General features: G+C 38.5%; 2 protein-coding genes across 2 annotated transcripts in view; one reads left to right on the forward strand and one right to left on the reverse strand.

Annotated features, from left to right (window-relative positions):
- LOC119532781 (serine/threonine-protein phosphatase 1 regulatory subunit 10-like) overlaps positions 1 to 14,558 on the reverse strand; it is a 49,080-nt gene that overhangs the window by 13,996 nt on the left and 20,526 nt on the right. Inside the window, exon 2 of the mRNA XM_037835090.1 lies at positions 6,813 to 7,545. Within this exon, the coding sequence (XP_037691018.1) occupies positions 6,813 to 7,545 (733 nt within the window). The remainder of the gene's footprint in view (positions 1 to 6,812; positions 7,546 to 14,558) is intronic.
- The window catches only part of ZNF280D (zinc finger protein 280D), a 166,573-nt gene continuing 159,069 nt past the window's right edge, over positions 7,055 to 14,558 (forward strand). Inside the window, 1 exon segment of the mRNA XM_037833871.1 lies at positions 7,055 to 7,213. The gene's annotated coding sequence lies outside the window, so the exon portion shown is untranslated.

Here is a 14,558-nt window from a genome sequence, read left to right on the forward strand (position 1 = left end):
AAGGACCAGAGGAAAACCCATCCATCTTCCTTAAAAGACTGAGGCTTATCAGCAATATACTGATTTAAATTCAGAAGACCCACCCAATTTATGAAATATCAGTCTTTTGTTTGTCAAAGCATGCCTGATAAAAGGCGGAAATTGCTGAAGTTAGGAGGAGGATTAGGTAAACAAATATCTGAACTTGTAGAAACTGCCTTTAAAGTTTTTTGTAATTGAGAATTTGCCCATGAGAAACAACAAAACCAGCATGTTGCTTACCAGTCTAATGTTCAAACTAATCTATTAGGAACAGTTCTCAGCAAAATTTCAGCAATCCTTAGGCTCCAAGACAGGGAAAGCACAATGAAGCCACATCACAAAGGGTAAGACCCCTGGGGAGTGCCCAAGAAGACCACTGGTATGCTTGGGAGGAAGGGCACTAGAAGCAGGAATGCCTGAGTCTCACCAGGAAGGGAGGGACCGGAACACCCTGCCCAGGAGCCCAACTCCCACAGATAGCGGGGGACAAAGATAGTGACTTGGAGCCATGGGGCCCAGGGGGCACCTTCTACCAGTCAAGAAATCATCCCAATCACCCACACTGAACCTGATCACCCATGCTCTCGTTCCAAGTGAGTAAGAAACTGGTTGATTTCTTGGTGGACACTGGAGCTACTTATCCAGTTCTAATCCAAAATTAACTAAGGAAGCTGATAATCTGTTCCTGTTGTTGGTGTGCCCGGACTTAAAAGTTTTAAACCATTTCTGCAACCATTTCAAACTTTCTCCAACCATTGCAAAGTCAAAGAAACTCAATTGACTCATAAATTTCTTTACATGCAAGAGTGCCCTATTCCTTTTCTTGGTGGGGATTTGCTTTCTATTTTGCCAGCTTCTCTTTTATTTGCACCTAATGAAATGAACATACAGGTCCCAGACATTCATGCTAATGCTTTCCAAGCAGCGCTACCCGGGCTACTTGAAGGTAACAAAAGACTTGAAAAAATCAAGTACCAGGTACCAACTGAAGTATGGGCTATGGAGTAACCCCTGGCTGAGCAATTGTGGCACAGAAAGTCAAGGTAAGGTTGTGACCAGACATCACTCCACCATACCTAAGACAATATCCACTTAGATGAGAAGCCAGGACAGGCATCTCACCATTGATCAAGAAGTCTCCAACAGGGACTTATCAGACCCTGTCAAGCAGATTTTTTTAAAAAATTCAGTTTTATTGAGATATTTTCACATACCATATAATCATCCATGGTATACAATCAACTGGTCACAGTACCATCATATAGTTGTGCATTCATCACCCCAATCTATTTTTTGAACATTTTCCTTACTCCAAAAAGAATAAAAACAAGAATAAAAATAATAGTAAAAAAGAACATCCAAAGCATTCCATCCCCCCCCATCCCACACTATTTTTTATTTAGTTTTTGTCCCCATTTTTCTACTCATCTGTTCATACACGGGATAAAGGGAGGGAGTGTGAGTCACAGGGTTTTCACAATCACACTGTTAAACCCTATAAGCTACAGGATTATGCAGTTGTCTTCAAGAATCAAGGCTACTGGGTTGCAGTTTGACAGTTTCAGTTATTTCCTTCTAGCTATTCCAAATACACTAAGAACTAAAAAGGGTTATCTATATAGCACATAAAAATGCCCTCCAGAGTGACCTCTCGACTCCATTTGAGATCTCTCAGCCACTCTAACTTTATTCTGTTTCATTTCACTTTCTCCTTTTGGTCAAGAAGATTTTCTCACTCCCATGATGCCAGATCCAGGTTCATCACCGGGAGTCATGTCCCATGTTGCCACGGAGATTTATACCCCTGGGAGTCAGCTCCCACGTAGTGGGGAGGGCAGTGAGTTCACATGCCGAGTGGGCTTAGGGAGAGAGGCAACATCTGAGCAACAAAAGAGGTTCTCTGGGGGAGACTCCTAGGCACAATTACAAGTAGGCTTAGCCTCTCCTTTGCAGCAACAAGCTTCAAAAGGGCAAGCCCTAAGATTGAGGGCCCATACTTCTAAATTGTTAGTCCTCAATGTTTGTGAGAATATCACTAATAACCCAGGTGGGGAAGTCCAACATTGTCACATTTTTCCCCAGTTTCTTACGGGGACCCTGGTCAAGCAGATTTTAACACCCTTCTACTGGTTCTTAAACCTGGCATTCAGAATATAGCTTTGTATAAGATCTAAGGGCAATCAATCAAACAGTAGAAGATATTCTTCCAGTTGTGCCTAATCCCTATAGCTTGCTTGTTAATATTACTGATGCTTATACTTTGTTTACCATCCTGGACTTAAAAGATGCATTTTATTGCATCCCTTTAGAAGTGAACTCTAAACAACCACAACAACAACAACTATTTGCCTTTGAATGGGAGGACCCGGACACTGGGATTAAGCAGCAGTATTGCTGGACAGTATTGCCCCAAGGGTTTAAGAACGCCCCAACTTTATTTGGACAAGCTTTATGTAAAGACTTAGAAGAGGTCCAATTACATGAAGGACTCTTCTTGCAATATGTAGATGATATCCTTATTGCCAGCAAAACCAGAGAAGCCTCTGACCAAAATACTGCAATTATGCTCAAGAAGCCTGCTGAAAAAGCATAGAAAGTTTTTGAGAAAAAGGCACAAGAAGTGATAAAAGCTATCCTTAAAGGAATTATTCCTAGATTTGGTCTCCCACCTTCTATACAGAGTGACAACAGGCCAGCCTTCGTTATCTAAAATAGTCAAGCGTGTGTCTGGACTTTTTGGTAGAGACTGGAAACTATGTTCCTTTTGGAACCTCAGTCTAGTGGAAAAACTGAATGAATGAATCAGACTCTGAAAGAAGCAATCACTAAAATTTGTTCAGAAACTCATCTTAAATGGGATAAAGCTCTTCCCATTGCCCTCCTGAGAGTTAGAACAGCACTCAGAAGCAAACTTGGTTTAAGTCCTTATCAAATGACACATGGGAGGTTATTTCTAAAGTTTGAGTATGCAGGAAACATGTTCCTAATCTTGCTACCATACAATATGTTTGATCTTTAGGGGCTACTTTAAATGAAATTAATAATTATGCTTCTAACTATCGTAAGTTCCTACAGATGCCCCCATACATCATTATAAATCTGGAGACTGGGTATGGCTCCAAACTTGGAAAAATGAGCTTCCACAAGCTCAACTTAGTCCTAAATGGATTGGGCCATACTTGATATTACTTGTCACTCAGTCTTCTCTTAAGTCACAGGGAATTAAGCCAATGGATTCATCATACTTGTGTTAAACCACAAACCTTCCAGGATGGGAATTAAATGCCTCTGAGAGGAAAGGCTGCTGTAACCTTCACTTCTCCTGGAGATCCAGACTGCAAATTTACATGTGAACCTTTAGATGGACTAAAATCTTTTTTTTTTTTTCAGAAACAACCAAGAAGAATTACATAAAAGGAGTTGGATGTTAATAGTTTTTAGTTTTACTTCTCTTTATTTTAGTTGTTAGTCAACTTAGATTGTAATTAGTTCTAAGGAATAATGATTAATTTTGTATTCTTCTGCATAGGTTCTACATTATGTTTTCCTTTTCTAATTTTAAGGTTCCTGACAATTATCATTTTCCTCAGTGGGTACTCTCCTATGCTACAATGGTAAAAGAGTCAAATTTCTGGGTTGTGGCCAATTACCTATGTCTAGCGTCCTTGGATTACCTTGGTGGGCAGCCCCTCTCTGAGGAATGGATTGGCAGATGCTGAAAGAATTAATCCAAGAGAGGCAAGACAGACAAGGAACTCTGAATACCATAGGCATTACTAATGTAAACTCAGAAAATTAGCCCATTAACTTAGAAGCCCCAAGACATCATGTTTTCTTTCTTTCTTTTTTTTTTTTAATAATGTAACAGTAATGAGAGCAATTCAGTATGCTGGTCTTTTAGATAAAAAGGTTGAAAACTTAACCATTGGAATGGCATGGTATGGTAAACACCAACATATGGAAGTTCGAGCCAAATGGCCTGTCTTTTTTGGGAACAATGGAATCATTCTCAACAGCATAGTCCCTTTAATACTAGAAAAATGGTACATCTACCTCCAGAACAATGTCACCAAATTATTTCCTTAGCTGCCAGTGGTTGGTATGGTACAGACAGGGTTAACAGACCTGGCGTATATTAGGTGGCCCCAAATGGTACTCATTGGCTATGTGGCAGCACTCTTTGGCCCTGCTTGCCCCCAGGATGTCTAGGATGCTGTACCTTTGGATTGCCCTGGGCACAAGGAACAGAGGATTCTTCCCTTCCAGTTAAGCCAATTTACTATTGTTATAAGCTAGATGGACAAGATCAGTGTTCCACTGGGCAACCCTTGTCTCCTCTATTGAAATAGAAGATGTTATCACTAAAATTGAAGCCCTTAATACATTTATGATTCAGGCTTTAAATGACAGTTTGCATAGTATTGCTTTAATAAATACAGATATAGCTTTAATGAGAACAGCCATTTTTTCAGAATTCAGTGGCCTTAGATATTTTAACAGCATCACAAGGGAGAACTTGTGCTATAATTAAAACAGAATGCTGTACTTATATACCTGATGAATCTACCAGTATCACTACCCTTTTAAATCATATGCAAACACAGATCAAGGCTCTAGTTACTGCCCCTCTCCCCCTTAATTATTTTTTATCTGTTTAGTTGGTTACCTTCCGGAATTGGGTCTTGGTTCCATACAATTATTCAAACTGGACTATCCTAATTCTTCTCATCTTCCTTGTCCTTAAGTGCATAGTTTTCTTGTTAGCTAGAATCATCAAAATCTATCCAAGGAAAGCTGATATGATGCTGCTCTTTTATACTTTACAGAGAGTAAACATCAAGAAATAGTAACCATGCCAGTTGAAACTAATCAGCAATACCTTCACAGATTGAGTCTCCTGTTCATTTGAAAACCTCCTCTCCACGGCATGCCACAATCAGCAGGAAGTAGTCAGAGTGGTCTTTGCCCTTTAGCACCAAGATTGGAGGATGTTACAATGGAGGGGGGCAGGATTTGAAAGAGCCCCTGCATCCAGGTCTCTTGCTTCCTAGCTTTGATGATAGGAATACTGTGTTAATCTTTTAAGAAGGTTCCCTAGTCCCCAGCAGAGGTAGTAACACTATATTGTCACCTTTAACATCTCCCAGCTGTGCAGACCTTTTCTGACAAAGGGAGGGCAGGTCAACTGAACAGTAGACAGACTTCCAGGCCTCAATCAAGGGCTCCCTGTCCCAATGTTTACCCTTATGCATCTTAGTTACATTTTAGCAGACCAAATAAGAAACTAGATTGCACCCCTTAGTTTTTAATTGCATTCCCTAACTTTTCTCGTTTCCTGAAGAATCCACAAATGTCATCTCCCTGGTTTTCCTTTACTCTTCCCCATTTCTCTTTGATCCAAATATTGCATATAGATCTGGTTCTTGTAGTCCTTTGGGGAGGTAGATCCTAGACCATGAGATCCTTTCCTCCTCCAGCTATTAAATCACTTTCCTTTGCCACTCCACTGGTGTGACATGTCAATTTTGCTGTGCTGGGCAAGGACCCCAAAGATCTGCAGAGTCCCCTTCAAGAGGAAGAGAAGTCCGTGAAAAACAATGGGAAGGCATGACAACAGAACCACAGAATGGTGTTCTAGTAGTGAAGGGGTCAGTTTTAAGGAGGGAGTTGTTGAAATCATCCCAGTAACTTTCCACATACTGATTCCATTCTCACAAGGCATCCTTTTGATTATAATTTGGCTTCTCATGTAACTGTTACTTTTGAGTGAAAATATGTTGACCAGATTTTCTGGTCTTCATGGCAGATACATTTTTCATGAAAAAGAATAAATTGGAATTTTGGTTTATACATCAGTCTCTAATAAGTTTGGTAGGCATGAATCATCCTGGGATTTAAATTAGCTCTGGTGGCTGACAACATTAAATTTCTGTCTCTGCTGAGTATCAGATTCTGAAACAGGGAGTGAAATCTTAAATTCACTTCTATACAGTAACATGCTTTGCCAACCTTAAGAACTACCCTTGAAATCTTTACAACCTAAGAATGCTCCAAGAATTTGGAACTTTTAACTCTCCATGTTTGTTATTTTGATTATTCTCTCTTTTCCTGTAAAGCTTACAGAAAAAATTGGGTAGACTGTATCCCATGACAGCAAGTCATGGTTACCTGCAACCACGCCAGGTCTTTGGGAGTGTTCCAAGTGGCATTTTGGGAAGATTAATCTGGGAGTGGTAGTCAATATGGATTAATAACTGAAAAAAGCTGGGGGGAGGGGGTGTGTGTGTGAATTTTGAATGACAAAGTAAAACTAGTTCAATTAGGATTCAGTCATTGAGACTGTCATGTTTGAGTTAAGAATCTAGAGAGGAAGGGTTTCAAGTCTAGGTCACTTTTGAGAGCTAGATCACTACTGCCATTGATCTTGTGAGGACAAATGGGAGAGGAAACTTTCTTTACCAGTGGTAATACAATATTTAGCAAATGTTTATGCAAGCAGTACCTTAGCAAGCATTCTTCTTGTAAATGCATGTCTTTATTTTTTAGTTATTACAGGAATCCATATGGTAGAGTTCGGAATCATAAGGAGATGCAAGCAAATCCATATGGTTAAAACAAATATGGTAAAAATAATCTATTAAAATAACCTGAATTTATTTCTTTTATGGTCTGGTTTATGTCTTCACCCTTCAGGCACAATTCTTTTTAATGGCGACTCTCTTCCTTAGCCTTTTTACTTTTCAAGCCTGCGTTGAACTAGCCGTTACACACTGGGAGGATCTGGAACTCACGATTCCACGACGTCAGTTTCGGGGTGCAGCATGGATTTCGGATTCCAGCCCGAGCCGGGCGTACGTGCAGACCAGTACCCGTGCCCGCGCCCGCACCCGCACCCACGGCGGGCCCTGGCCCTCGCCCGCAGTCAGCGCACATGCCCGCGCCCCCTTTCCGCGTCGGCGGGAAGAAAGGGAACCCGGACGCGCGGAGGGTGACCCGGAGTCTACCCATGAGGCAGCGCGTCGAGTTCACGACAACCACCCCCCACCCCCCAATTCCCTCCTTCCCACGGCTCAGCTGCCTATTCCGCAATGGGAGCCGCCGCCGCCGTGTAGTGTTTTCGTGCTCCTCCTTTTCCTCCTCCTCTTTCTCCTCCTCCTCAGGGCCCCAGTCAGACCGATCCGCTCCGCTCACGGTAAGGGCCCCCCGCCCCCGCCCGTCTTGCATTGCAGCAGGCAGCGGCCCTCCCGCGCGGCCTGCGACGCCTCGCTCCGGGGGCGGTGGGATGGGGGTCTCGAGGCCGGCGCGGGTCGCTGGGAGCGCCCCGGGGGCGGGGGAGGGAGCAAGTTGCCCGGCGGAGGCCGGGCCGCCATCTTGCGCCGGTCCCGGCGGGGGAGGGATCCCGGCGCGACGCCGCAGCTCGGTCGGCTGCGACAGGCCCTGGCTGCGCAGGCCGCTGCCGCCTCTCCTCCTCCTCACATCCCAGGGTGTGCGCTTGTCTGTCCCGATCCTGGTTTTGGCTTTTCTCTATGGAGGCAACTCCCTTTGGTCTCTTGTACTTTTTTTCGCCCCCGATTATTGGCGGAGACTCATCCTCCTCTCGCAACAGTCCATCCCCTATCTTCTTCAGTCGTAGGAATAGAGACCAGAGGGGGTTCCTCAGGCATTGGGGGTCCTAGAGCCCCTCTTTTTGCTCCGCTTTCCCTTGCCTAGGTGACCGGTCCTTCTACGTTCACATCCTCATTCTTGTCAAAGGGACTTCCCAGTTCTGCCATAGAAGTCCCGTTATTGTCTACAGGAGAAAGGGCTCTGAGGAGAAAGGTGGAGTTGGATACACAATTTTCTTACTCAGCTTTGCAGGTTTCACTTAATGAGACGGAAAGAATGATCTCATTCCGAGGTTTTAGCTTGCTCTAGAGATGGAAGGAGTTCCTCCCAACTTATCTCAAGTTTTAATGCTTTTAAGGAGAAATGTATTAGGAAAAACGTCGACGTGAACCAGTTTCTACAAGCATAGGAGATCTTCGTCCAAGGGATTCTCTTTGTTTGCAAAGATTTGTTTTTTAAAAAATCAACTGTGAACTTAAAATTGTGTCTTTATTGTTTTTAGGTTTGAACTTTCAATCTTAAGAATTTGACGTCTTTTAGTGTCAGTAACATAAAATTGAATTCTAGAAGGCGAGTTTTAAACTACAAAGCCTCTTAATGTTTGAAGGATGTCCTGGTTTGGGGATTACTGTGCCAACTCAAATTGTCTCTAAGCAGAAATTTACTGAGTGTGTGAAGGCACAGGTTTGCTTATGCAATTAAGTTAGGGCTGTGTGTTCTGGATGTTTTAATTTTAACATCAGTACAAATTCCGTTATAATTGTGTTTTGCATTTTTATCTTTCATTGTTATGTTCCGATTTATTCTTCGTAGTCCTTTTTGAAGAATTTGTGATTTGTATTGATTGGACTGTTTTGAAGGTGAGGAAACAGCCTCAGGGAAAGGACTTTATGGAGGTTGTGTGACTAAAAAGTGATAGAGCCAATTTTAGAATAGAGGTCTTCTGACTCCTCATTCAGTGCTCAATTCACTATTACTGTATTGTATCCCATTTTTTTTTTTTTTTTTTTTTTGTGGGAGTGAGGTGGGTAAGGAGGCAAACCTGAAAAAACTAATAAATACTATTCAATTTCTCTTTCTTGTATATTTTCATTTTTGAGTTTATTTCTTAGCTTTACAACTTTTTATTTAAATACTCATGTGTTTTTTTTCCGGAGCCTATTGAAAAGTTGAATGGCCCATTTGAATCCTGATAACTACCACCTAGTTTCAACAGTTGTTAACATTTTGACAAATTTGCTTTATATACCTATCTCACACTTATTTTCTGAACCGTTTCAGAATAAGATGGAGGTATCATGACAGTTCACTCCTAAATACTGAATGTATGTCAGTGTGTGTCTTATAAAATTAAGGACATTTTTTTCTACATAACCACAATAACATAATCACTCCTAAGAAAATTAAGAAATATTCCCTAATATCTAACATATGTATGTAGTACACATTCATATTTCCCCAGTTTTTTCAAAAATATCCTTTTTAGTCATTTATTTGGAACCAGGATCCAATCGTGCATTACATTTGTTTGTGTCAGTCTCCTAATTTAGAGTAGTTCCCTCATTTTTTTCCCTCCATGATGTTGACCTTTTGAAAGCCCTTGTAGGATAACTCTATTCTCTATTTTACTGAGGTTTCCTCCTCATGGTGTTTAAATTGTTCTTTCTATCCCCTGTGTTTTCTATAAACTGGAAATTAGGGCTGAAGGCTTGCGTAGGTTCAGGTTTGGTAATTTTTTTACAAGAATACACAAGTCATGCCGTATACTTCAGATTATACAATGTCAGGAGGCAACTTAAAGTAGGGCTGTCCTTTTAGTCATCCTGTTTGATCTCTTGGATAAGGTGGTGACAGATATATCTTTCCATTATAAGGGTTTCCTTTTGCAATTAATAAATAATCTATGGGTGACATGTTGGCATTATTATTTGGCATGTATTTATCTGCAGTTATCTGATAAACACATAGTTCAGAGCACTCCTCCAGGAATGGGAGATTGGGGGTTAGGAAGAAGGAGGGGGCCAATTTTGGAGGACAGGAGTTATCTATTTTAGGGAACTTGAAATTACTGTTACCAGCTGACATCAGCATTAGGTGGCTAGGGGAAAGGAGACAGAATGTAGGAGTCAAGCTGAAAGACTTTGCCTGCTTGGAACATTTGCTTAGGCCCTTTTAGCAGTAGTGAACTAAGATAAATGAAAAAGTTCTGAGGTAGATTGATGTTTGAGGACTACAAGTCTCATCTTTTCCCACTTCAGCCCATTCTCTCTAGTTAGGCTATCTGGTCTGGTCATGCTTCTCCAGCCCAGTGTTGTAATAATCAGAATTGGCTTTTTTAGTAGGGGAGAGGAAGGCAAGTGGGGAAGGGAATATATAATTTTACACCCTCCTGTTTTCCACTTGTTTTCTTTTAACTTTTAGAAGTTTTCTTGGGGATTGAATCATGTCCCCCACAAAAGACATGTTCAAGTCCTAAATCCCCCAGTACTGTGTATATGAACCCATTTGTAAAAAGGACCTTTGAAGATGTTGTTATTAGGTACTCATTTGTGAATAGATCTTCAAAGATCCTTTTTAGATGAGGCCAAATTGAATCAGGATAGGATTTAGCCTTATGACTAACATCCTTATGATCAAAGGAGATTCAGATACAGTCAGCAAATGCTGGAAGTCAGAGGAAATCAGAGGAGCAAACACAAGAAGAGAGATTGCCATGTGATGGAAGATTGGTGGAACACTACAGACGCCAGGAGAGAGCAAGCCTTGCTAATACTTTGATCTTCAACCTCTAGCCCCCAGAACTATGAAACAATGAGTTCCTGTTGTTTAAGCCAAGTCATTGTTTTGTTATAGCAGCCCTGCAAACTAAGTCACATATCAAGTTTTGTTTTGTTTTTTTGCTATCTGAGTTGAGCAAGGAAGTACCTAAATGGAATAGCGGTGTTTGTAAATAGAAAGTAAGCTATAGTTTTAAGTGACAGATAAGAAATTGGAAATTTATATTGACAACATATCTTTTTATTTAAAAAGTAACTTTTCAAAGACCAGAAATATTTGACATATTCACTAATTAAATATTTAACCCTGAAAAATTTTCGGTTCTCTTTCTGTTTCAGAGAGGGATTAAAAAATATTTGATTATCAGTCAAAAGTTATTTTAAATAATGATTCAGGACCACTTGATTTACTCAATGATTTGTATAAAAAATGTATGTTTAGAGTTCATGCATTTCTGAAAAGCAATTTTCCTTTAAGAATTTTTTTCTATTATCCCTCTGTATACCATGAAAAATATTCATCACTGTTTACCATCTAGATCCAGTGAACTGTTTTTGTTTTACTTTTTAAAATTTTAAGTTATTTTACAAATACAAGAATAATGTGAAACAACTTATTAGAGCTTTTAATAAAAATTTAAACATAGCAAAAAATATACTTAGAACAATGAAAAACAAAAAGTATATATCATGCATCTGATTACATACCACTGCTGCAATGAATACACCCTCAATTTTAATGTTGTTGGCATACATTGTTAATACTATTGTAGCACAAAGTTTTGAGGTTTTTAAAAATCTATACAAAGAACTTCTTTTCTTCCCACAGGTGGGACCTGTGCAAAAGGACAAGTGACAGAGGGTTAGAGGGTAGACAACATTCTTCCTAGTTCCTGCAAATTATTTTCCTAGTTGCATGAGAAATTTTTCTTTTTGTTAACTTACGGTTTTGTAATTGAAAGCATTCTCTGTACTAGTATCAGTCATAGGCCATCTGCAAGACATTCTTTTGCAAATATAAGATCTGACTCTTATTGAGTGTGTTGACCCCTCCTTTAGTCTGTGTAGTACAGATCACTTCAAGTTAATTTATGCAATGGGTTTTGAATCTATTGATGATTGAAAATGCTTTGAGCTTTGAAAGTGACAAGTTTTTCCTAGGACAGTAAAAATCATCAAATGTGTTTGAAATCCTGGTTATGTGTGATTGACTTTTTCTTCCTTTTTTGTGAAAATTCACAGAAATTCAACCCAGTTCTTCCTAATAGTACCAATTAAGGAAAGTTTCTTGTTGGGTACTACTTGGTCAATTCTAAACTTTAAAGAAATTTTGTCCAAGTTATATTTCTGAAGAGTTTTGAAGTTCTTATGTTAGATCTTCTAAAACTTTGTACCCTTGGTTCTGCTCTCACTCCTTTTCTGAATCTCTTATTTGTGTAGATCTGTAACTTACAAGCATATAATGTTTCATTGTCACATGTTGCCCAGATTTTATTCCTTTTTTTTCCAAAAATGAGCAACATCCTCTGAATGCAACGAACTACTTACCAACTATTGTACACAAACATAGAATATATTAATCTTGTCAATACTGATTCTAGATTTCAAATACTTTTCTAATAGATTATAACATTCCTTTTGGGACTTCTTTTTGCATGTGTATCATCAAAATGTAATACTTAAAGAATTGTTTGGTTCATAATTTTGTTGATGAGAGGATGGCCATCTTCTCAGTGCCATAATTACAAAACCTTTCAGTTTTAGATTTATAGACACCAATTAGAATGATCAATCCAATGAAAATTTTAAAATTTCTATAACATCTGTTTCTCTCCAGTCACGTTTTATATGCCTGCATTCAGTACTTGTCCACTTATGAACTGTATCAAGTAAAATTTAGTGACATAAAGGATAAACGAATATTGTCATATGTCATTTTAGAAAAACATCATTGTCCAGATTCCTGTAAACATGTTGTGTGATGAGGTCTTTCTTGTTAAGTGAGAATGCTGTATTTCCATTTTGTTTTTAGAAATCTGTTGTTCACTTATTGATTATTGAATTTGAGAAAATTTAGGGTCTCTCATCTGAAGTCTCAGTCTGAGATTTCCCTTATAATAATGGTCAAGTTCACTGTCTTTGTTATGAAGTGCTGCTGTCTTTGCATTTCATCTTCTGATTCATCCAATGATTACAAAATGCCTTCCTCTGCCTATTTTCTTTATAGGCAGAAAACAAAAAAATCTGAATTATTAACTCTATTTAATGAAAACTAAAAGCAGACTACAAAGATGAAGTCTTCAGTCTTTTATATTCTTGCAAGTTGATGCAGTATTTTATGCAGTGTTAAGACAATAGCAAAAAATTGAAGGATTCTGCTTTAGGGACAGTTTATTTCACTATTGCATCATGCTTCTAGACAAATCATTCTTTGCTTTTCTTATTATTTTGGTTTTGTTTTTTAGCTTAGGAGATAATTGATGAGCAGTTGTGAAATAATTCCCAGGATGATGGAATCAGCATAATATTTCAAGATATAGGAAAAATAAAATCAGTAAGATCTCATAATTGTCTTCGATGTATAGGATTCTATAGTCTCTTGTAGTAATTGTAAGATTGAATGAGTTTTATTCTATTTTAAAAATAAGTAAGATTTACCTTTTTTAGTTTGATGACCTCTACGAAAGAATAAAAGTCATATAATATCAATCCTTAAAAAGTCAAAACTGCTGAAGAAAGAAATTATGAAACAAAATTTGGTTCCTGTGGATTCTGATAGTATGCTAAAGACTAATGGTTAATTTGGACAGTTAGGTAAAGAGTTCTTCCCCCTTTCCGCTACCCTCCCCCCCATTTTTAACCCTACCTACCTCACCTTTTGCTATCATGATAGGTTCTTCAGTCTATCCTGCTCTGTAGCACTCTCTCCAATGTATGCAAGTAATACTTAGAAAGTTACACCTGAAGGTTTCTGTTCTAAAATATTTTTGTTATCAATTTTTTCTTCTGTTCCTTCCAGGCTTCAACTTCAGAGATCCTCCATAGTAAAATATGATGAACTGGAACCCTCAAAGATCAGAATGTTGTATTTAAGCTTTTTGGTTAACTGGATTAAACCACAAATATTTTTTATTTTAGTCGTTTTCATTACAAACATTCCTGCTTTTCTCCTTTAGTATACTGGGATGAATGAACACAATGTGATTTTTGGAATGATGTATGTTTTGCTTTGTTGTGTTTTTGAACACAGTGCCTTATACGTATTTAATGCTGAATAAATACTTTTCTTAGTGTTGTGCTTATCTCTTGAATGTTCGTGACAGCTTAAAATTATTGCGTGCTCTCTTGAATTGGTATATGTCTTCAAAATTTTTGACCATCCAGTATAGCAAGTACTGTTATTTAATCCTTTTTTATTTAAAAAAATTTTTTTTTTATTTTAAACCAAGGGTTTTGACTTTAAATGTTTATCTACTGCAGCAGTTCTGAAGTGTGGTCTGGGGACTTGAGACCCTTTCAAGGGTTGTATGAAGTCCTCTCTTCCTCCCTTTACCAGCCACCTATCTTGTGAGGCTACATTTTCTTCACATGCTTCAACCAAGGCAATGTGGTACAACAGATGGAACACAGGAGCAGATATAAGAATCCAGCTGTCTTTTATTAAGACAGACATTAAAGAGATTTGCAAAAATGTAAAACAATGCAACTCTTCTAGACACAAATTTTTTTGTTTTGGAAAATGTAATTATTTTTCAGAGAAATAATTATATTAAAATGTAATGGGTTTATTGTTATATTTAAATAAATACATATTTTAAAAATTTCTTGGTTTTCCAATATGGTAAATATGGATAGATGTAACTCTCATAAATAAATAGCATGTTGGGATTCATTGTAAGTTTTAAGTGTGTGAAAAGGTCCTGAGAGCAAAATGTTAAGAACTGCTCATCTGGTACATTACAAGTGAGTTCTTTACATGAACTGGAGCTGTTTTTCTTTGTAGTGCTTGTACTTATTAACTTACCATGTAACTTTGGATAAAGAAGGAAAAAATTAAACAAGTGTGCAAAGCACTATGCAAGAATTTTTTTATGATTTATTTAATCTTCACAGTAGTGCTGTGAGAAAGGTATTCCAGTTTTCATTTTATAGAGA

The sequence above is a fragment of the Choloepus didactylus genome, chromosome 4 (genome assembly GCF_015220235.1).
Source record: "Choloepus didactylus isolate mChoDid1 chromosome 4, mChoDid1.pri, whole genome shotgun sequence".
NCBI lineage: Eukaryota > Metazoa > Chordata > Mammalia > Pilosa > Megalonychidae > Choloepus > Choloepus didactylus.